The sequence below is a fragment of the Vigna radiata genome, chromosome 3 (assembly GCF_000741045.1).
Source record: "Vigna radiata var. radiata cultivar VC1973A chromosome 3, Vradiata_ver6, whole genome shotgun sequence".
NCBI lineage: Eukaryota > Viridiplantae > Streptophyta > Magnoliopsida > Fabales > Fabaceae > Vigna > Vigna radiata.
Genome location: NC_028353.1, coordinates 1,664,360 through 1,689,073, shown reverse-complemented (window position 1 = coordinate 1,689,073; position 24,714 = coordinate 1,664,360). Strand labels below are relative to the sequence as shown.

Below are 24,714 nucleotides of genomic sequence, written 5' to 3'. Positions count from 1 at the left end.
TGTCTTTGGTTTCAATATGGGCTAAGTTTTAGTATAAAATGGCTTATCAAACAATTGTTGATGTGACTCCTTTCCTATTTGTTTATGGTCGCCAGGCTCCACCATTGCTGTGGGATTTCCTTCGTGATGCAACAATGTGACATTGTCTTATTTACACGAAAAGCCAATCTTAATTTAGCACAAGTTTGAATGAAGCAATTGGCTGATAGGAAACATGTTGGTGATGATGAGTTTCAAATTGTCAATATGGTCTTCAATAAACTTCAGTGCCTTCTTGACTCATTATTATAAGTTTAATTCATTTTTATAAAATTAGTTTGTAAATTGAGATTTGAATCCACTTTTATATTTTAATTCAATATTATTTCTAGTTTAAGGCGGGTTTTCTGAGATTCGTCACTCACAATATGGGACTTCAGCATCTTAAAGTGGAGGGTATTGATAGAAGAGCATCATCGTCTATTTAAGCGCGAGAGGATGCGACCAGCCACATGGCATACATGGCACAAGGACTATTGATGTGGTAACAAAATTTATGCGTAGCAAATGAAAGGGAAAAAGCATAAAAGGAATAGGAAAATGTGATTGTATTGTTGTTGATTTTTGGGTTATTCCCTTTCCCATTGTTTTTGTGCTCTCTCCGTCATCAAACGTTATTCGTTGGTTTTGGGTTTGCTCCTCTTCTTATGTACCTTTTATGGAAATATATGTACTTGTTGAAAATGTTGTCACTTTTATTATTTTGAATCAGAGGGAATAACTTTTACTAAGAAATATTTCTGATTGTTCTGTAAGAAAAATAGTAATAATCTTTTATTAAATAACACCAGTCTTAAAAAAATATCTTAAACTTGTAATTGAATAAATTCATTTGGAGGTACTCTTTTAAAGCTAAACTAACATCCTACTAAGAAAGCGGGAGATATTAGAATCGAAAATATATTTATTGTTAATACTGATTTAAGTACACTTAAATTATATTCGTAACCTAGATGTCTTAACAAATGAAATTCATTTCTTATAGCAGAAAATGTGTGATTAAAATTCACCACCGCTCACTTTCTAGATATTTTTAATCTTTAAAAATGGTCAAATACGGACCATTTTTTTCCAATCGTGGCACTTAATCACTACAATTTTTATTTTTTAAATATAATCTATCATGCTCATTTTAAAAACATAAAGTAAAATTCATTTTAATAATTAAAAGTTGTCAGTGTTTTTCCTTTCATATTTCATTTTAATTCTCCTAAACCGAAAGCTCATATTTTCACTTTATCTATCACTTATTTCTCTTTTCTTTTTTATAAATCAATTTCTTCTCCCCTCTATCAAACCCACCATTCAACAAATAAATATAACTAGAAAAACAAACTTACATCGTGTCAAATGCATAATGTTGATGCATTGTAATAATACAAACATATTGCTATGAATTAAATAAAAATTTTACATACTATGAATATTTACATCAGAACATTCGGATCAGGTACCAGAATCTATTTTTCAAACAGTGACAGCATTGGCTAGAATAACTATGAAACAACAAATTTGTTGGGACTCAGAAAAATCAACCTTAGTCATAAACAAAATACTTCGGATGGAGTTTATTGAAGAGCCCAACGGTCTCCATTGAAATGCCTACTGAATTTTTGAGCCAGACTGAAGACCCGCTTGTACTTTGCTTTGAAAGTGGGATTCTAACCTGCATTGAAAATCATAAATGTAAGAAACATCACAGGAAAAGGGTAAACTAGGAGGTGGAAGTGTGGGCACGTGCCTTGTAGCACATTTGTAATAAATGGTTTCTGGAGAATTATAAGTGCGCGCATTTGCAAACATTCTTCTGACATCGGCAACAAACATCTCAAATGTTACATAATATAGCTCTGACTCCACCCTCTTAGACATTGTCTTCAAATCTGCAACAAAAGAACGATTATATTAGACATAGACAATAAGACTTTCCAAGGGTGCATTCACATATTTTGAATTGGACCACACTAGTTCTGAACTTACTGCAATGAAAAAAACTAAACTTTTTAACAAAATTAAACTGATCTGTTTAAAAAAATTAAACTAAAGTATTCTTCTACTTTAGCTTTTAAAATCTGAACCATCCTTAACTGAAGTGTATGAGATTAACTAAGAATAATTCAAACAATTTGAATAGTTCAACAAAAACAATTCAAAATAGTCCAAAGCACTTCAGTTCACCTAAATTGTTACGCAGTTCAGTTTACTGAACAATATAATTCAATTTAGTCAAACCTCTTTTACATGTAGAACACACACACATGTGCGGGCAGGCAAAAGTGCCAAAGATAAAGCTAGCTCCAAATAAGAAATAGCTGATGAGAGGAAATCATAAGAATGTGATTAATAAAAGTAGCTGGTAGTCAATATGAAGTATTTAACATACTTACCCATTGGATCTTTGATGATGTCATAATAATCAGGGACATCCCGTGCATCAACAGGCTCCTTGAATGGCCATGCGTCAGCGTGATCAAGCATAGACTGCTCAAAAAGATAAATCCAATTATAAGAATTAATTTCTCAATCGTGTAATTCTTTTGGTCTCATGCATGTTTTGATTTGCCAAGAATAAGGATCTATTCATCAATGCTCTTGTGGAATTTTGCAGAGTTTCCAACGAAAATTAAATTAAAACGAGTTAAATGAATGGAAATTAAAGTAAATGTAAAGAACATATAACCAGCTTGCCTTTAGAAGTGATCGCATAAAACCAGACAAATGTTTTTGATTAGTAGTATTGTCAGTAGAGACATTTAGACTTCTGAATCTAGAATGACCCCACTGATCAGGAGTCCATCCAGCCTCTCCTGTCATTGCATTCAGTGAAACATTAATCAGGAAGTTATCAAAGTACACAAAAATAAATCATCTCACTCTATTATCGATCAATTTTTTTCCCAACACCCTGCTAGACAAACTAATCTATTAAGCTATGTCTGGACACTTGATATGGAGGGGCACTAAAGACGGAGGGGAAAAGCAGTCAAAAGGTTAGGACCAAGCATAAGGTCTTGGACAGGAGGTGGACATTTCGTCATACCCCAGTAAGTTAGCAAAAACCTAAAAAATATATGAAAGGATTGACACAAAGCATGCTATCTTTAGAGAGGTAATGCATAATTTTACACAAAGGTACAATAAAAATAATTCGTAAGTTGTTAAACTTGGATCAGGAAATAAGAACTCACTCAAACCGGGGATGTCGTCAATAATTTTTTTAGGAATGCCCGCTTCTTTCTGCACATCATATCAACAACCACGAGCAACACTAGTTAATATTCCATCAATAAATGATTTTACTAATAGAAGAAAAGAGAAGAAAAATGTGTAACTTCAGCCAAGAAATGGACGATCTTCTCTAACACAAAAGTATAAAATGTGTTTGTACCTTCTGAAAATCAATTCCAGTATAGACTATGTGACAGTTTGACAGCTCTCTGATTTTTTCATCAATAGCCTACAATTATAACCAAGAATGACATAACACATCATGAATTGATAACATAAAACTAAATGAGAAAAGAATAGGCAGACAGTCTATACACGAGATAGAAACAAGGATAATGCATGCAATTACAAATAAGGTCTCATATCTCTCAGCTGTAATGTTTTTTGACAGCCCCCTCCGCACTACACATACTTTGGCAGTGGGTTTGCGAATGTGGTAAAGAGAAAAGCCTATAACAAAAGCTGTAAAACAGAGGTCTGTTTTACCATAAAGAAAAACTAATTTCAAGTGAAACAAGCACAAAATGTACATTTAGCTGAGAAATATTCAGAAGTTTTAACAAAAACTTCCACTAGTATATCTTATAACATGCGAATCAGAAACAGCATCTCAAATAGCGTAACGAAAAACTAATAAAAGTAGCAAATAGAAATTATCTTACCTGTCTTTGACGACGGATCATAGTTGACAAATCAGTGTAAGGGAGCTTTGGATCTATCTTGCATTCCATCAGAATCCCTCCATCATAATCCTTTATATAACTGAAATGACAATTGCATAAAATGAATCATTATAGATAGTATACAGCATATAAAAATAATGAATGATGAAATCATTATCTAATGAGATATGAAAAAAAGAATGTAAATAAAATCTTAAAATGAATGACCTTTTCCACACAAGAATATCAAGTACAATCATACCCTTGCCATCGATCTTTCTCCAAGTGAATCTCTTTTGTAAATCCCTGAAAACAGAATCAAACATCCTTAAGATATCCAAAACAGAATCCAGTTAATTTAACAGTCATTTCACAAACTTCCTCTCCTCATGCACAAAAATACCTTCAAGAGTATTGAAACATGAAACCCAAAAAACAAGATACAGATTTCTATCACTGCTATAGAGCTACTACTACATTTGAGAATTTACTTCTATGTCTATCAGATTTTAGACAAACTTAACAAGAAACACACATCTTCATGAAAGTTTCTTGAAGGAAAACTGAACCCAATGACCTCCTATGAACGAAAAAACTCAGTTTATGTGACATCCCTATTTTATAACCTACAAGTATATAAAAATCAAGACGTCACCATAGATCATATAATAAAGCAGTTAGAGTGTTAAGGTACTTAAGTTAGGATTACAGTAATCCAGGAAATTTAGAAGAAATTTAAAACACGAGGGAAGATACTAAAGTTCGTCAAAATACATCAGAGTTCAAATAAAATTTAACAGATTTTAAATCCTAAAAAAAACTAAGCTGCAGCATCAGTGTTGTCTTGGTCTTCTAAAACATCCAACAAGGATGATCATCGCAAAAGAGAAACATACAACATACACAAAAACAAGGCAAGGGTGAGCTAATTATATAAATAAACATCATACAACAGGTTAAACATTTTAATCATAAGAGAGTACATGGATAGCAACCACATTTTATAGCAAACAACCTAAACATGTAAGATTTTAGACTTGACTCGTCCGGACTTTAAAATGAGAGTCGGGCTATGGCGAGTCTTGCACCCGTGGTGACTTATGAAACTTGGGTTTCCCACCCTGCCACACTCACGAGGTTAGTCCGTTCCGCGCCTTGAGGCATACTGGGAGCCCCCAAGACTAAGGACCTCCTGCTACTTCTCACCACATGGTTCAACCTCTCTAAGTGAGTTTGATTGACCATTGAAGCGTCAGAATGACTCCCAAGGCTGAGCCCCTACTTTCATTTTAAAACACTAAAGATCTCACCAAGAGATCTTGAACTTATAGAATATGTTATACAACTTGAATTATAACTTAAATATTGAGAACTTATATGTTTGCACCACCATACAATTACTTAGTCAAGCTCCACATAACAGTAACAAGAACCTCGATTAATACCCCACAAATAGCAACCATTTCATATACATTAACAGTCAATAACAGTTCAAGGAGAACCACTAAATAACCCAATCCCCCTTAAACTCATACTTAGACATGCGAAACAACTTTGAAACCATCACCAATAGTTCCGGAAGGGTCAAAAACCCCCAGAACGACCTAAGGAACGTCCAAAAATGATACCCGAACCCCGAAAACCACCCAAAACTGTCCTGTATGATTTTTCGACAACAATAATCGATTATTACATATGATAATCGATTATTACCTATGATAATCGATTATCACATGTGATAATCGATTATTTACGAGNAATGTGAAGAAAATATGAAGTTCTGACCAGAATAATCGATTATCAAGTGAGATAATCGATTATTCTCATCAGTTTTTGACAGCAACCTGATTTTTCTGGTTTTAGTACATATTAGACATATCCAATTGTTCAATTTAAATTCTGTAACACTAATATTGATATGAAACATGTTTAACCAATTTAAACTATTCTTATAATGATTATAAGCTGACCTAGGTGTGAATTTAACTCTAAAACATTCATTCCTAAGACTTAGGGGCCCTGATTCAATTATGACATTGTTGATAGATTTTGGTTCAGTTAAGGTATCCTGATTAAGCTACTGTGTTCTAGTCCTCAATTGCCCTTACCAGTGCCTCACTTCCACTCACAGACCTAAGTTTTCTACACAGCCCATATCCCCTCATCAGATCAACAATATAATGACATTTTCAATAACTCAAAACACGTTTCATCGTATCCAGGTCCAATATTTAACTCATTCAGAACAAACCATATTTATCAAGTCCAAACACAGAAAATCAATTGTTAAGCAGTAACTCAAATCAATTCAAGAACATGCTAAAAATACATAACAGTAGCAATTCAATTCCCACCCAGTACATCACGGTAAATCTTAACATGCAAAGGACACAACAGATTCAGTCATTCACTCAAACAATTCCCAATACACATAAATTCATATAATTAACTCCCCTTACCTGGAAAGCTCACAACTAAAGGAAACGCTCCAACAGTAACCCTTACACTGTGCTGAACAGGACATAACCTATAAATCACCAAATTGATGATGGAGACAATTTCTTAGGGCTATTACCAAGTAACGAATGGAAAGGAACAGACGTAGAGCACATGAAATCTATAGGACAACAAGCCCTAGGTTCAAGAATGGTTGAAGAAAAGGGGAAAGTGTATTCACCAGTCGGAATTGAAGAACGTTCGGTGCAAATTAAAGCCCTCTGCGCCAGGAACAAATTGGAAGCACCAAATCACAGTTTGAACGGTTCAAAATGCTGGAGTTGTAGAGAGAAGGCAGAGGAAATTTGGTTAGGACATAAGAGCCTTTTTAGAGAGAGAAGGGAAAATGAGTAAAATGAAAATCTGATTTGAAAAAGGAACCCCTCCTAAAGCCAAGTGTTCTAATTCTGATGGGCCTGCTGCCTCCTACTAGGGCAAAATAGCCTTATAAATTATGGGGTCCTTACAGTTTACAGACTGGCTCAACAATCATTTTCTACATTTGGGAGAAATAATCTAAAACTCAGACAGTTATAGATGGTAGGTTAGTAGTTCACCTAGTGGGTCACTGGTTAAAGAACATGAATAGACAGGGTGGATGCACACAAAGAATGATCCTTCAATTACAAAATGAACACTGATGTGTGAAGAGCTGTGCTCATGTGCATGAGACTTGAAAAACTGCTGCAATAGTATGAAGGCACAAATTTGAACATCCTCAGTTCGCTCAGACTGGATTATACTGGCTCAATCCAATTTTACACCAGTTTATCATTAACGAGTCAGAGTCAGGTTTTAAAATGTTGCTTGGGAAGGAGAAAAGACTTCAAAAATGAATTTGTTGACATAGTTGTATATGTTCTATTGTAAATGAGAGGTTGGCTTCACATGAAGGGAACTTATAAAATACAGTATAGTGCCAGCTGGTGATGTCTCAGATAATACATGATGTATGTTTCTCTTCCTTAACTAAACCAACTATGACTATCTGTAATATCTCCCTTGTCAGACAGTAAGGTCTTTTAACCCAAATTAGTCATTTTTTAATTGATACAAATTCCCAAAATTAGCCATAACAAACTTTTTTCTGTATTACAAATGGCTGCACAATCCCTATTGGCACAATCCAAGTGGGATTCAGTGCACGGATGGCACAATCCACATTGCACCTACACATTAGAAATATGTATAGTACTTCATTTTAATATGACTTGAAATGATTTAGAAAGTAAAATATTTCTCTCAGATTCTTGCTATGGGCTATGACTTAATACATAAAAGGAATAAACATCATCCCAGATAGTAAGGATCTTAAATATGAATAATCAAACCTGTTTGATAAAATAGCCAACGGCATTGTTGTCAGCATATGTGAGAAAATGTGTCAGCCCATCCACATCACGTGCATACTGTTTTAAGTGATTCATCAATCTGGTACCATAACCCTTTACTTGCTCATCAGCTGTAATTGCACAAAAAGCTATCTCACCAAACTTCTGGCTGTCAATCATAATGCACAATAGTATTAACAAACAAAACCATAGATTAGCTTGGCAAGGAAGTGAGTCCAGAACGAGAAAAACTTGAATAGCAGGTGCGAAAGAGAGCAAAAAATAACAAGGCAAAACAATTAAATTATAATCATATCTATGATATTTTCTATAAAAGAATCAGTCGGACTAATCCCATACGATCCACTTATATGGACTTTGAGAAGCATTTTTATCATATGCAACCAAAGCAGCAATTTGCAACAATAAAAGCAGACAATAACGCAATAATGTCAAAATATATAAATTTGATGGCAATCAGGCAATAGTTCATTCTTTTTTTATTAGCTAACATTGGTAGTAACCATTGTAAAACAGTTCTCAGACATTTAAACAGGAAATATAACAAAATAATGTCATAATAATTTCAAAAGGATTAACCTGAATGAAAGAAAAGATTATTATTGAATTGATTCTTCGACACAGTATATCAGCCTCTATAAATCAAGAACCCAATCCTAAAGTATGAATACAAAGAGATTTCTAGAATCTTCTAACAACGAACTTGTAATTAATTACAATGTCCTATTGTAGTTTATCAACTATATTTTCAACTGAATCAACATAATATATAAATTTGAGACAAAAAATAGAGACTTGCATATAGAAAAAGTACCGTAGAAAAATTGTTACCTAGCATATGGGCGATATGTAATGCCTCCAACAACGTGATTACGCCTTATGACCATTACAGACTTGTGGCTCCTACAAATTTATAATAAAGGATTTATGATTTTAAACAAAAGAAGAAAGAAGAGTCAGTTAAGAAAAACTGAACATATCTGCAATCTAAAAATGGGCAATTTGTATAAGAAATATCACAATATATGCCAAACAATAGATTGGTAACATTACCTGTCCATGACAAGTCGAACAATATACTCCTTGGGCATATTGGGAAGTTGTCGAGCAAATATATTCTTCAATCCAATCAACCTAAGGAACAAATAACAAAAGCAAGAATGGAACTCATTATCATTAATGATCAATTTATAATCTAGCTAAAATTAAAATTTGCCGAGGTTTTAATCCAAATAAAATTGCCAACTCAATCTCGTTAAGCCAGTTCCAATGGTAGGGTATAATGTATATGCCAAGTAGATGTAACCGGAAGAGACTGGTGAGAGGAGTTATGGCATAATATGTTTTCAATTTTACATATTAAACATATGGCATAGGAGTTAGTCTTATTCTTGAAAAAGCTAAAGTAATCGTTATGTTATATGTTAATGATCATTTTGTCTACTAACTCCATAAACACAAATAAACAATTTTAATCGAAAGAAATATACCAAGGTCTATTTCACCAACTTAGACAAGTTGCATTTTAATATATCTTAACTTTTACAGTAAACATTCATTTAGATTTTTTATCCTTAAGCGTGGTTATTTGGTTTTCCGTTTGAGATGGTTAGAAACATCAGTTCATACTTTCCCCAACACACAATGGAAAAGGAACAACACTGGTGGATTGAAAATAAATGTTGTTGCATTCAACTGAGCTGTAACCCAAAGACGCTGTAAAATATAAACATGGAATCACATCTGTCTTCTATTTATTAATTAGAATCAAATTACCCCTCAATGTCAGTGAAGAATGTCAACGTAGTCCTTATATTTTACATTGTTTTATTTTAAATTATTTTCCATCACAAAAATAAAAATGTTAATTTTTTAGTTATATTTATATTATATAAAATTACATGCTTGATAGTATAATCGTACGAGTGGATAATATATGCTAATAATGATATTAGTGACATGGTCAGGGCGACACGATGTTAAAGGGAAACGAAAAATACATACCAAACCATATGCTCATCAACACCATCGTTTGAATGGCATACGAATTTAAGCCTCCCCGCTTCCTCCTGACAAATTTTCAATAAAGTAGGTCACAACCATGAATACCTATCATCTCAAATAATTTTTTTAACAATTTATTCATCAAGATATAAACCAACGAAAATGCCACAAATGTAAAAGACCATCACATTACATTGAACGATATAATAATTATAACCATTGACATGCGAGAAAATATTCATATACATCAGGCATAGGGGACAAAGGAACCAAACGAATAATTGAACCTAAAAAATATTTAATAATTTTTTGGCTTAAATACACTTCTACTCCCTCATAATTTCATCAACGGGCAACTTTGATCCCTACAAAAATTTAATAACACATTTGGTTATCCACTTTTCCAAAATTAAGCAATTTTTGTTCAACATTACTATATCATCATCTAATTGCAAAAAAAAATCATGGTTTTTAAGAGACAACATAGGTTAAAAATTAGTTATTAAACATTGCTATTAATACGATACATGAATAAGTAAAATTGCAAACGAACACTGACACCTCCAAATTTCTATCTTTTCCGTCAGAAATTGGATATCATGGGAATTGCTTAATTTTGACAAACTAGGATCGAATGTACAGTTAATTTTGAAATGGACTGAAATTTCACATTCACAAAAGGTATAGAATCGAACTAGATTTAAGATGAACCAGACAAAGTGGTATACCTCCTTCTTGAGACTCTCTTCCCGAGCTGTATAAGCCCCACTCGTTTGCAAATTATCTGTAAATATCTTAGTCGGGTCTTCCTTAACCACAATGCTAGGGACGGGTCCAATCTCCATGGCACCAGCTCCGGCATTTGCGGCGTCTTTTGCGCCGTCGGAGTTCTCGATTTTTACAGCTGAGTTATCAGTCTTTAGCTTGGTATTACGGGGAGCGGAGGGAGGGTTACCGAGTCTGGAGGCGGTAAAGGTGCGCATGGAGGAGTCGTTGTCGTAGTCCTCTTCGTCATCATCGACGACGGCGTCCTCGGAGTCGTCGTCTGAATCGGAGTCGGCGCCACGGGCGGAGATGCTCTCCAGGTCGTCATTGGAGGTGAGGGCGCCGTCGCGAGTGTCAGCCGAGAAGGAGGAGGGCGGGAAGGGAGGCGCGTGGTCTTCGGATGCACGCTTGCGCTTGTGGATTGAGGATGTGGCGGAGGCTGAGGCGGAGTGGGAAGGTGAAGGGGACTGGGAACTGCGGGAACGAAGGGGACCTCCGCCGTGCGACTCCATGTTAGGGTTTGCTCTTTCGCTTGATTGTATGAAGGGATCGATCGATTTCGTCTGCTCTGCAGTGCCAACGTTGCTACTTAGTTTCTGCCACGTGGGTTTTGTTGTCATATTTAACATATACAGAATGGTTTCCGTTCTTTGTTAATGAGAGGAAAATTTATTTAAAATTTAAATTTAATTATTGAATAATTTAATCAGTTGAACCTTAGTTTGACCAAACTAAATCTTCATGTCTTCCTCTTTTATCTACAAATCATTATCTACTAATCTCATGAATTTGTCAATTAGTCAACAACTTTTTTAAGCATCTACTGGAAAATCTTTTTATTTCTGTCTCCCCCTTTACTTTTTTACAGTCTACTTCTATATCTATCTCTTTATCTTTTGACATTTTTTATTTTAATTATAGAAAAATTCAAATGTTTATATTTCAATTTTAAATTAATACGAAAATATTGCTTAAAATAATTGTAGTAGAGTTACAAATTCAATTTTATTAAACATGGGCTTTGTGTATTTGTAAAAAAAAAGTTAACAATGGCATCTTTAATAGTAAAAACAGACAATTTGAACTATTGAGTACCAGTAAAAATACATGCGTTTTGTGTTGGTCTTTTTTGCATAAAAAATGTAATAAAATTATAATTATAATCATGATTATAAAAATAAATATAAAGAACTTTTTTAATTTTATTTTAAATAATTATTTTAATTAAAAAATTATCAAATTTAAGAAAAGATAAAAATAAAAAATATCAATTTTAAAAAACGATGACTTAAATATAAAATTGATAAAATAATTATTTTAATTTAAAAATAATAATTATTTAACAGATAAAAAAAATAGATGTGTACATCAAAATAAAAAAATCTTCTTTCATATAATAATACAGATAAACGAATGTATTAATAATAAAATAATAGGCATATTTTCGGAAAACAAATATTTATAGCTATAGATACGCTTGAATATTATCACCTAAAATGACCAAAAAAATAAGAAAAAGAAAAATACTCAAGCAGTTTGTACTATTTTACTCAACAGCTTAATATATCTATAGGTCCTTAAATAAGGAGTTATGTTAAAATGATTCTACTTTTTTACAAGTATAACTTTTTAAAAAACGGTGAAGTTAATCCTTTTTTCTTACAGTTTTAAAAATTAAACGGTGTAACTATCTTCTATACAAAATTTGATGAGTTGTTCATTTTTTTCTTGTATGTAATATGTCAGTCACAATCAGTCATAATCGTTTTTTCTGCCAAACTTTCGAAATCACGGCCATATAGAGAAGTACTAACAGAATCATTGTTCTTCGTAAAAGTGGTAATGCCATGATGGCCTTTTCCACTTCCACCGTGTTCGGGAACCTCTCGAGATGACTTTCGAGGGAGTTTGCTGAATATCTTATTGAACATAATTCATCAAACAAACATAGAACAACTCTTACCCTTTTTCTTCTAACATGAAAAAACAAAATAAAATAAAAATTGTAAACAAACAAAGAGATGCCTAAACTTTGTTAACTTCACAATCTGAACAAGAAACACACAATTGGAACGAGAAGCGACTAGATACAAATGTTGTCGTTTGTGCACATGTCCGAAAATTGATACGATTGGCGATAGCAACGAAAGATAAAAGAAAATAAACCCTTTGACTTATCTCGGTAACATACGAGTTTCGTGATTCTACCCATAGTGATGATAAAGCCAACAAAGTTAGATTTGATGCGAAAAACCTTCGACCTTTGCAAGATGAAGAATGTTCCGCAGATTTTCCTTTTTCGTTTATTTTCATGTTTTTTAGCGAATGTACATATTTATTCGTTTTCTTCTAAACTATTGTTCTGAAACGAAAAATTAAAATGTTTCAAGGGAAGATTGGATGCTTCTTTCAGTGTCAGCAAGTAAAATTGCCTCATTCCAAAATGCCTCTCTAGGTGAAAATGATGAGCTTCAGCATACTGACTTTGGAGTCTCCTTAACCCTAGCTTTAACAATCAAAGATCCCGGTTGGATGATTTTTTGCAGAGGGTTGGGCACTTTTTTATTCGTGATGAACTCACGATTAGAGTTCCTAATTTGGGATTTCTTGTCTTACCATTAATGTTTGTTTTGAATTTTTTGGTTTTTGCAGGTTCTCGGTGGCTATGGACGAGGCTCGATTTGGGACTTCTTTAGGTCTTACGATTTCTTGAAGGTTTCGAAAATACATTTCAGATTAATCAATTCAGTACACGCTTTTGATTTCAGAAAATTTCTGAGGTTATTCTCGATCTCGATATGGTTTTCAATCTCGTGCTTTTACTCTCAAAGACATAGGATTGATTGCACGAGCATGCATGGACATTGAACTGGAAGTAAGTAGAATGACGGTGTCAAGGTAATGACACTCAACGTGATGCATGCTTACAAGTATTGAGGGAGTCAACGTGAGGAGCACTGTGAAGGCAAAGCTTGGAGAGAAAGATGACCCTGCACTCATGGATCCAGAACGTGTAATCTGATTCTTTTGCGTTGTGTTATCTTTTCTGACAATTACTATGTTTTTTTGTTTGGCCATTTTAATCTTCTTATCTTGCATGTATGTCTTTATAATCAGAGCATTATTTCATAAGTTAAAGCATACAATACACAAAAAATGTTTATTTAATAAGTTTTTTCATGTAACTTATTGCAAATAAGCTAAACAAAGGCTTATGGTATGGTCTCGAGCGTACATAAGATCTTATCGTTTGTTGTAAAATGTTCTCAGATTTATTAAATATATTGTTAATATTAATTAATAAACTATTTGTTGGTCCTTTTGTTGCTTTCAGATAATATATATGCTACTTGAGTGTGGTCATTAGAGTGTGGTATGTGTAAACCCCAAGTTTCTATAATGTTAAGACTGGCCTGATAGTTGATATACTGGGCCTGTTTTAGGAATCACCACACACTTTCTTTTTCCTTTTATGCTTTTGTATAACCTTCGAGACATGTTGGGGGAGTCTATGCTCAATCCTTCACTGTCTAATTTTCCTCTCTTTTTCTTGCCTTTGTCTCCCTTATTTATTGTTGGTTTTTGCCTTCTTCATCATGAACTTTATTGTCATCTTCTCGATCATGCCTTACTCTAATAATTGCATCTACCATTGCATTATCGTATCAGAGTTCTTCCTTTGAAGAGCTTTATTATGCGTAACTCTACCTTTTTTCATGTCTCATTCTCCTTCTTCTTGTTTTTGCTCTTGTTTTCTCTGTCATGATAGAAAACAACAGTTTATCTCTACCTTCATCCTAGTGAGAATCCCGTCATTGTCCTTATGTCGCCAGTTTTTGACGATATCAACTACCATTCTTGGATTCAATCAATGTTAACTTCTTTTAACACTAAAAGCAAGGTTATGTTGGTCCTTGGCAATTCCATTCACCTAAAAACGATAAGCTTGAATATGCTACCTGGATTCGGGGAAATAACATGACTTGTCCATTTTGTATCCACGACCATCAGACAAAGTATTATAAAGATGAACAAATATTCGGAGATCTAGAATGACCTAAAGAATAGGTTTTCTTAAATAAGCTTATCTTACATATAAAGCCTTCAACTTGACATTGCTACCCTCCGTCAAGGTGACCTTACCATTTCTAAATACTTTACTAAACTTCGTATTCTTTAGGATGAGATAAAAAATTTCCAACCAAAACCTGTCTATATTTGTAGCCCTAGTTGCAATTATTAAGTCTTGAATATCGTGAAACGAAGAAAGCAAGAAGATCAAGTTTTATGCAATTCTTATGGGTGTTGGATGATCAATTTTCTAATGTTGCTTCACGTGTGCTTCTTTTGGATCTATCGCCAAGGTTTTCTCATTAGTGGTTCAGGAAGAAAGACAATTATCTTCTAGAAATTTGATTACTGCAGCCAGGATTCAAGATAACAATAATTCTAATAATGTCACCACTTGCACTGCTTTAGTCTCTTCCACCACTTATGGTTATTGTGGCATATATGGGCACAATGAAGTAATCAGCTATAAAGAATGGTTTCCCTAATTAAGGCAAAAGTTTCAAAAACATTCAGACTAGCAGAAGACATTGCACTCCTTGCAATAGAAGCGGTCATACAATGGAGGTTTGCTATAAAGAAACATGGGTACCCTATCATAAGCTCTACAATAAGCATGCTTAAATTCACCACAAGAAGACAAAGGAAATACCAAAGATAGTAATTCTGACAATATCGATACCATTCTCCTTACGTCACAACAGTTTCAAGTTCTGCCAGAGCTCTCAAAAGCTACAATCTGAATTGCTCTTTCACTTTGGCTCAAATTCACCTCACCAGTTCTATTTCAACAACTAATCCTCTTTAGGTAATATCAGTTCTTATCTTACCTTTATGTTTTTTAAAAATAAATGAATTTTTTATTCTGAAACTACAAACCATGTAAGTATTTCTTTACAAAGTTTTTCTTCTTATAAAAGAATCAAACTTATTCAAATTGTCTTACCTAATGATACTATTATTTATTCTGAGTATTTTGGAATTATTATTCTTAACCATGAGATCTAACTCTTTGATGTTCTTTATGTTCCACAACTTTCTTTCAACCTTATCTCCATATTTAAAGTGATCTCTTTTAATAAATATGATTTGACGTTTTCTTTCCATACATAATATTCGAACCAAAGAGAAAGTTTTTATAGTTAAACTCACTGGTGATTTATATGTTTCAGATTTTTCTTCAAACATGCTTACACCTACTTCTAGTTTTGCCAACAATGTTGTAAATAATATTGGTCTATGACATTTAAGATTAGGACATCCTTCTGATATCAAATTGCATAGTCTCAAACTTAAATATCCTCCATTGTTCATAATCTCACATACATATGTGATACTTGTCATCGTGACAAATACAAAAAGTTATCTTTTTCATAATAGCACCTCTAATACAATGAACATTTTTTTCATCTCATTCACATAGATATATAGGTGCTTGCAATGTTCTTTTCGTATGTGATTTTAAACATTTTCTGACTATTATGAATGATTTCTATCTCTATGTACTTGGTTAATACACATGACTAACAAATCGGTTGTTAAAAAAATTATCATGGATTTTATTACAAACATTTTAAATTAAATTGATATCAGAATAATCCATCTTGTATCTTTTTTAATATCATATTTTCGTGTACATTTTATTACTCTCATTGATAATCTAACTTAATATCACTTAATTGTAGAAAACGGAATGAAATATATATACGATGATTAAATGAAACAAAATAATTGAAAGCAAATTGAATAAAAGTAATGATCTGTCATAGGATAAAACTTTTTTTTTTCTAAAAAGAGGATAAGTACATTTAACGAAAGTGGAGAACCCTTATATTTTTATACATACTATTGAACAGCAATTGGTCAAATTGGGCGCCCACCTTCTTGACCAAAATAAAATAACACTATCAAATATTCTAATTAGCATAGTTTTTAATTAGTCAATAAATATATAATGTTGTGTTCTCGTAGCTTTTGTTAAAGATTCTAAATGCAAACTTTCACAAATAATATTTCTCAATTGAGACTTCTCTTGTAATAACCATCATTTATTTATTCTGATTTATAACTTCATTAAAACATGTATTCCATTTTTTATTTCTACTTCAATTTTTACAACCAAATATTGAATTCAAATAAACATAGGCAATGCATCATCATCTACAATTTGTTTTTAGAATCATTCTTCAATCAACTATGAACTTCTTCAAACAATTATCTGCCATTAAAATACCTTACTAATATCCACAATATTATATATTGTAAATCTAACTAAATTTTCTTTACGTTTTTGCATTGAAACATACAAAAAGTCCACCATTCCACGCCCGAATTTCTAATGCATTCTTAATCAACTTAGAAGCTTATTAATCCAAATAATGTATAAAGCAACATGTTTACAAATTATTAAAATAAATTCCCTTACAAAACAATTATTTTTCAAATAAATCTAAAGTTATAATATTCGCTTTTTCCCAGCACAGTTAACCAAAAATTATACAATGTATATTTCGAAATTTTGAAAATGCAAGTATGATTAAATACATCTTAGAGGACTATTCTACTTTTTATAATCGATTATTGTCCTAAAACTTTAAGACGTTGAAGCTATTATTATTACTTTTACACATAACAATAAGAATCATAACACCATTTCGAATTTTCTCAAACATCACTCTAAAGAATCTGTAAATGTTGTTCTACAAGCATATACAGCTGCCAACACATTATTAAAAGGTTAATAAAGAAAATCCTTGTAGCTCGGCACATGCACAGATTATTAATTATATGGTTGGTTTAGTTAGATTTATTTAATTTTAAATTTATAAAGCTATTCCCCTACTCAATTTCAATTACATTCGATAAAAAAAATTCAACATGATTATTTAGTCAACCCAAAAGAAAATACAATTTCTGTATAATCTAGATATTTACGCCTCCTACTGGTAGTACTCTGTTCAAAACCCATGCATTGACTTTGCGTATTTAAATTATGGTATTTTTTTTTTACTTTTTTATCCATTATGCTATTCATTAATGATAAATGGCAATAAAATAATTAAAGCAATAAATTACTGAAAGCTGAGTCCAATCCGTGTCACTACGTGTATCTTCAGAACTAAGCAAGGTGCCTCAAAACGACAAAGTAGGGTTGAATCAGCAAATACTTTGATTAAAAATGAAGAAACCAAGGGCATATTTGAAGGGTGAAAATTTCGCCAATGCTTTCTTTGACTTGATGATGATGTGGGAGAGAAAAAAAGAAATAGAAAAGAAATTTTTAAAAAAAGGATATATCTTCTCACATATTTAAGAATGATGATACATTTACATTTAAAATCCTTTTACGACTCTAATATTTTAATTAAAAAGTTAGTATAATAGTATCTCCTCATTTTTATAATTCATTATTATATATATACTTTTATTATTACAAAATTATCTCTCACTGTCTATAGTCTTACCGTTTTTACACTCCACATCGAGCTTCTGCTTCTCAGCAACGTCATTCACGGGAAGTTACTGTGCAACTTCTCTAACCTAGAAGTTACAAATTTTGAAAATTTAAATGGATTGACCAATTTAACCTATCCATTAATAATGAATGGATCGACCTTAACTCACGATCCTAATTAAGACTAAGACTTTCCTATACTCTGTTAATTACCAAAAAGAAAATATTACTGTACTCTTTGAATAATATATTATTTTTAACAGCAACTATAGTTATTTTAATTAAATAAATCCAATCATTTAGTCATCAAATAAATATTTATTATTATATTTATCTATTCTAGGGAAATAAAAATTCAAAAATATATAATCTATAACTAATAATATTTAATCGTTATATGTTATTTGTCCAGATAATAATAATAATAAAATAATTAATATTAATAACAGTAATACGTACTAGTTTCCATGGCTAGTTGGAGGACTGAATACGGTGTTTTTACCCAAAGAAAAGAAAAAGGATGCACTGTTGGACAGAAGGGAGCTATAACTATAGTTTGTAGATACCGACAACATTATCTGTGAAACCAAGTCACCCTACTGCACAATTCCCGGGGAGAGAATGAATGACATTTTCTGATATCATCTCCTCGAAGGAAACTCAATTGTTTACGAATATTTACTATGTGAAAAAGAAATCCTGGCGTTTTTGCAGAAAGTGATGATGAATATGGGGAAGCATCCTGTGTCACAGACTTTAGAAATTTTCTAAAAGTAAAATAGGAGAGAGAGAGAGAGTATCTTCCAACATTTTCAACTCTTGCATTCTTTTGGGGGTGTACAGTTTAATGATTTTAAAGATTACATTACACAATACTCTTTGATCTTCACATATTTTAGTGTGTTTGAAGGCATCTACAGTGGCAGCAGATTTGTTTGTCAAGTCCATCACTTCCTCTTCAAGAAAAGAATCAGAATCAAGCTTCAAACAAAGGAGTAACTTACAAATGTTCTATCATTCTATCTTCACTCCAAATCCCTTCCAACCCACCGAATCAAATTCAAAACAATTTGTCGGAATAGAAGATAATTCAAGCCAAGCAAACAAAAAAGAGAAAGCAATCCACTAAAATTATCAAATAAGTAAAGAATCATCTTCTCACAATCTCGCCAATAGCTGACAATATAATTCTTTTAACCTTTACTTCTTATTCCTGTCACTAAAAATCCATCCCTTACAATAAAAAGAAGAAGGGCACAGAGTTATCATAGAAAAACTACTTACACAGCCTTTTAGAATCTCACTCTGAAAACTTTATATAAAACAAAAAGCCAAAAAAGTAAACAAACAAAAAAATAAAAGACAAAAAAATTACGGCTTTTCATGGAACACAGCTGCCAAACCGGACTGTGAGCTCTTGGGTTTCATCTCCAGTGGCTTCTTAGACACCAACTTTGACTTTGATTTTTCATCATCTTCACGGGAAGTATCGCATTCAGCAGCAGCAGTTACCAACAACGCTTCCACAAGTTGCTTTTTCTCTTCGGTCTCCTCTTTGACTCCACGCGAGCACGTGTAGGGGGAGAGCCATTTGGCTCTGACGTATTCCACTTTTCTCCACGGCGGAACATGCATGCACCTTTTCTTCAGACTCAGTTTCGCCGCCTCCGAAGCGATTGCCACGATGCTCTGCAACCGGTCGCACGTGCCGACGAACACGTAAGGTAGAGTATGGAGGATCGCTTTGTATGTCTTGGTGGGTCGAGCAATCTCGAATTCTGATCTGAAGTCAACGTCAACCACCACCCGCTCCTTTCCCATTATCACATCAATGTATTCATATTCACCTGCACAAATCAAATAATTTATCAACAAGACCCTAAATTTGGATTTCGTGTTTGTTTGAACAATTAATTCCGTAAGCCAGATTTTCCAAACAGAGACAGAGAGAGTGTGTGTACCGGCAGGGCAGAACGTTGATTTTTCCCAGCGAGACTTGCATACAGAAGCATCGTATCCGACAGCCAACAACCCTTCAGTGATGATCTTTCTGCAACAATCGTCCTTTCGTTTGCACGTTGCCTTGTTCTTCTCAATGATCTTTGTAGTGTCCGCTAGCAAATTCCTCTCATAAACACTCGCACATGCCACCAAACCCTACCAAATAACACACAAAAAAACAACATAAGGAAACCGTATTTCGCAGTGGAACAATAAATTACAGAGCAATTAATTCAAAATACCTTGAGGATTTCCAGCGTTTCACCAGAGGAGGAATAACTCGAGTCGCTGAAACTACCAAACGCTAGCGTTTCCGCGTCAGAGCTATCCTCGAAGCTGTTGTAGCGGTTTCGGACGCATTTCACGGCAGCGGAATGCTTCTCGTGATTCCCCTCCATGAAACTCTGCACCATCTTTGCCAGACACACTGAGCTCGGTTCGAGATCAGCGAAACCATCTTTGCCGGAACGTGGCAGCTCCTCAGCAACGATCTTCTCCGCCGCCGAATTGCGGAGGACACCAGAGAACTGGCGCTCCAAGAGTCGCTTCAGCCGCGACTTCATCATGGGCTTCACCGGCTCAAGCCGAATTGCCTCCTCATGACCGGGGGAATCAATTGGCTGAATCTTCATTGTGAAAGGCATGATGACGATATATGACCGTGTGTCGGAACACAACTAGTTTCTCTCAAGTTTCAATCCTCCCTCTGGTTCATTTCCGAAGCACGATGCTTGATTTTAAATTGGGAGTCAGAACAGAGAAAAATACTAATCTATAATCTATTTGAAAGCTAATTAAATCTTTGAAACTGAAACTCTGCAGAAGCTGGACCGCTTTTTTGGATTTCAATGTGCACAAACAACTTTGCAGTAAGTTGACTAGAAACTGCAGATTTTAGCTAAATGAGAGATGCAACAATTATGATATGCAATAAATGCTTTTCTGGCAGAGCACTCTTCGTTTTAATTTGTTTGAATTATTTCAAGAGGGATGATATAGAATAACTAATGAACTCTTGGCAAGTTAAATCGCTTTTGCTTAGGGTTTCTACCAGATAAGAAGATTGGGGCTCCCAAAGAAGCGATGGCTGTTGTTCTTTAGGAAAACGAGATCAGCAGCCGGAGCATCCATAATCTCCGGTGAGTGGCTCAAAATTTCCGATGTTAGTGACGCCGGACGGCGACAGCGGAGAGTGGAGAGAGAGTGTTGATTGAACTTTTGTTTATTTGTTTGGCAGTGGAGCGGTGAGGAAGAACAGGATAAGGAGCGGATCAGAAGGGATGGGTACTTAAAGAAAACGAGGAGAGAAGGGTAAAGATGCCACGTGTACGACTTCCACGTGGCGGATTATGATTCTGAATTCCAGAAATGCCCTCCTCGTTTCCGATTGGTTCGCGGTCACGACGGTGGCATGATACGAGACACAGACTGCGTATTGAAATCTTCATTCCTTGGGGGCTTTTTGGGTATGGGCGCTGAAGCGCGTGACTCTGATATGACAAGAATACCCTCACTATATTGCTAAAGGATAAGTTTATTTAGCATAGAATGAGGTCCAGGAGGAAAAGAAGTGAAAGGGTGATTTTGTCATGTGAATTATTCATCTTCAAAGACGCTGCGTCTGAAGCAGTAGTTGGAGTTAATGGATTGACCAAATTAACCCACGTCACTAGTTTGGTTGGTTTAATGTCAATTTCAAGATTATGAATTTTTTTACAGTTATACAGAAAATGTCATAAAGAGTGTCTTGTCCCGAGGTCACTTACATGATAAAATAATTTAAAACAATATTCTCATTTATTATGAAATAAAAGAAATATCAGCTAGTTGGTACAATAGTTTCTGTGATATTATTTAAATGTTACATCAAACAATAGAGAATTATTAGGTTAATCTTTAACTTGCTTAACCTGCATTATTTCTGTATTTACATATAAATTTAGTTCTTTCAAGACTAATTTTAAATAAATTATTATTTTTGTCTCAATTCTTTTAATAGTAACAGCTAGCAATAGAAATGAATGTTTGAAATAAAAATAAATAAGCGAGTTTAAACAATTAAGTGTTTATTTGTCGGTGAGTTAATGCTATTTAAAAGTGAAAAATTCATTGCAAAATATGAAAATTTAAAAAGTACTATTATGTCTTCTTATAATAATTAAATGATTATTTGTCCGTGAGTTTCAACGTCATTAAAGAATGAAAGTATGTGCAAAAAATTGAAAAGAAAAATAAAGTATTCTTCCCTTTATCAATTTTACAATATACATGAAATTTTATTCTTAAGGACTTAACTTATTTCCTTGTCCGTATACAACACGTATCTCTGATGGTCGCATCACTAGTTTGAAAAACACTTCAGGTATCATTACAAAGTCTCGATAAGATATTCCATTTTTAAAGAAAGAATAATAATAAAAACAATACGTGGTAAATATGATTTTTTAAATAAAAAACTAAATTTAAAACAATCAAATTTTCATTTGTGTGTGATGTTTTTTTATATATATAAATACTTTTTTTTTTCTGTTTTTTCAATAGTTAATTTTCAATCAAGCATTTGCACATTTCTCGCACTTTCTCTCCTTTGATGTCTCTTTCTCTTTTCCTTTTTCTGATTTCTATTTGAGATTTACCAAACTTTATCATCAGTTCGAAGGTCTTCCTCTAAACTAACTGAACATTGTTTTATTTCTTTTTACCAGACTTTGCTTTATCTTGTCGGTGACACCTAAATCTCTAAGGATTTTTACGACAGACTATTTTAATTTTAAATAGAAGTCTTACATAAAAACACTTCATTACGAATTCTATTCAATACCTTTTATTTTTTAAATATCAAAATAACAATAAGAAGGTTTAAATATGCTTTTTAATTCTTTGAATTTAATTTTTATGAAAGACGTTTTACTTTTATTTCTTTCAAAATTAAAAAAGGTTATTTCTTTCTATCATAGTTATCTGACACTTGTTAAGAGCTGACGTATCCTGAAAAAGTTATCTTTTAATTGAATGAATTATTCATTAACAAATAAAATTTGTTTATTTTTTATTTACTAACACAAATAATTAAATCGTTTTTCTTTATTTTTAAATAATTACATAGTTTTTAAAATAAAGGGTACATAAATTTCTTAATATTATTTTAAGAAAATAATATTTAGTTAATAGAATACATAAATGATTTATTTTATTTTGGAATAATTAAATAATTTATCTTTTAAAAAGAATGGTTATATTATTTTGTTAATACTATTTTTACAAATTATATATGTATCTCAAATTGTATTGTTTTTCTATTTTTTAATTAAATATTCATAAAATTAATAAAATTATATATTTTTAAGTAATAAAGTGTAATATAATATGTCTATATGTAGTATATTAAAAAACTAATTAATTATATTTTTATTTGTTTATTTATCTTAATTTAGTTGCACTATTAATAAAAGAATCAACTAAATTCCTAATTTGTATTCGTCGTAAATAGACACATAATTGTGTTGTAAATAATTGAGGAACTTAATTCAATCTTCAAAGAAATTAACATTATTACATTTTTTTTAAATCGAGAGAGTGGATTGAAATTTCTGTTAATAAAGGAGTAAAATGGATAAAAACAAGTAAATAATAGGGAAAAAGTAATCAAGTAAGATAAATATTTTTTATTAAATATATGTTATTAACTATTCTAAAACTTATGCCACAACTAAAATTAGTTATTTAAAATTTGGAAAACTAAAAACAACAAAAAAAACTTAATAGAGATAAAATTGAAATTCATATATTTTACAAGAACCAATAATAAAAATTTCAAAATTAATAAACAAATAATATAAATAAAAATACTGACTCATTTTGTAAGGAATAAAATATATTTAAGTTCAAAAACAATTATTGTTTAAAATAAAAAAAAAGTTTGAAAAATATTTAATTCAAAATAAAAAAAATTAATAAGTGAGACGGATTTGACATAAAATATGGATATTACTAATCACATATAATAAACTCTAGTTAAGGATGGTTCTGTCCAAAATAGAGTTGTCAAAATGGGTAATCCGGCTCGATCCGGCCCGGCCCACCACGAGTTGGTCACTTAGTGAGCCAACCCAACCCGGTTCATTTATTAGCGAGTTAGAAAAACTTGAATCCGGCCCGACCCACCATGGGTTGGTGGGTAAACGGGTTGGCTCGCTAACCCATTTAATTACATTTTTTTAAAATAAAAAAAATACAAATTTTCTGTAATTTAAATTTAAACAATTTTCACTCCAAAAAAATTATGTTAAAGACAATTCAAAATAATAATAAAAAGTACAATATAATCCAAATGTCATTCAAAAACAAACACAAAAAACATACAAATAAGTTTTTTATAATCATCATTTTTTGTTCTTGTTGTAACCCTTGACCCCTGTTCTTGTTGTCTCAAATTCACTAATAAAGATTTTCCTAATATCAGAACAATTCCGACAATCAATAAAAAAATATTAGTAAAAAGAAAGAGAACCAGTACTCAACAACATCAACAAAAAATTAATAGTTTAATCTGTAACATAATTTCCCAAATTCAAAGATATCAAAAAGAGTTTGTTCAAATAATGCATACTCAAATTGTTTAAATACAATGAGCAAAATCTGATAC

General features: G+C 32.6%; 2 protein-coding genes across 2 annotated transcripts; both read right to left on the bottom strand.

The window, feature by feature from the left end:
- Nucleotides 1–1,343: 1,343 nt before the first annotated feature.
- On the bottom strand, nucleotides 1,344–11,158 carry LOC106757920 (histone acetyltransferase GCN5). Its single transcript, XM_014640776.2, has 13 exons — nucleotides 10,510–11,158; nucleotides 9,782–9,846; nucleotides 8,831–8,911; nucleotides 8,609–8,680; nucleotides 7,757–7,925; nucleotides 4,192–4,235; nucleotides 3,930–4,029; nucleotides 3,428–3,496; nucleotides 3,228–3,276; nucleotides 2,728–2,846; nucleotides 2,427–2,520; nucleotides 1,781–1,922; nucleotides 1,344–1,705 (listed from the first exon to the last, which is right to left on the bottom strand). The coding sequence occupies exons 1-13, from the start codon at nucleotides 11,056–11,058 to the stop codon at nucleotides 1,642–1,644; spliced, it is 1,617 nt and encodes a 538-aa protein (XP_014496262.1). The 5' UTR covers nucleotides 11,059–11,158; the 3' UTR covers nucleotides 1,344–1,641.
- Nucleotides 11,159–19,199: 8,041 nt separating this feature from the next.
- Nucleotides 19,200–21,342, bottom strand: LOC106757882. Its single transcript, XM_014640724.2, has 4 exons — nucleotides 21,121–21,342; nucleotides 20,312–20,799; nucleotides 20,030–20,225; nucleotides 19,200–19,915 (listed from the first exon to the last, which is right to left on the bottom strand). Exons 2-4 carry the CDS (start codon nucleotides 20,711–20,713, stop codon nucleotides 19,440–19,442), a joined length of 1,074 nt encoding a protein of 357 aa, XP_014496210.1. The 5' UTR covers nucleotides 20,714–20,799; nucleotides 21,121–21,342; the 3' UTR covers nucleotides 19,200–19,439.
- Nucleotides 21,343–24,714: the final 3,372 nt, after the last annotated feature.

What these genes read in the sequence shown, in the direction of transcription:
- LOC106757882 (XM_014640724.2), bottom strand. Translation starts at nt 20,713, where the DNA reads ATGCCTTTCACAATGAAGATTCAGCCAATTGATTCCCCCGGTCATGAG. An exon ending in AAACGCTGGAAATCCTCAAG is followed by an intron (nt 20,226 to 20,311) that starts GTATTTTGAATT and finishes GTTATTTGGTAG; the next exon opens with GGTTTGGTGGCATGTGCGAG. An exon ending in ATCAACGTTCTGCCCTGCCG is followed by an intron (nt 19,916 to 20,029) that starts GTACACACACTC and finishes TGATTTGTGCAG; the next exon opens with GTGAATATGAATACATTGAT.
- LOC106757920 (XM_014640776.2), bottom strand. Translation starts at nt 11,058, where the DNA reads ATGGAGTCGCACGGCGGAGGTCCCCTTCGTTCCCGCAGTTCCCAGTCC. An exon ending in GTTGATGAGCATATGGTTTG is followed by an intron (nt 8,912 to 9,781) that starts GTATGTATTTTT and finishes TTTGTTCCTTAG; the next exon opens with GTTGATTGGATTGAAGAATA. An exon ending in TGACGACATCCCCGGTTTGA is followed by an intron (nt 2,847 to 3,227) that starts GTGAGTTCTTAT and finishes ATGCAATGACAG; the next exon opens with GAGAGGCTGGATGGACTCCT.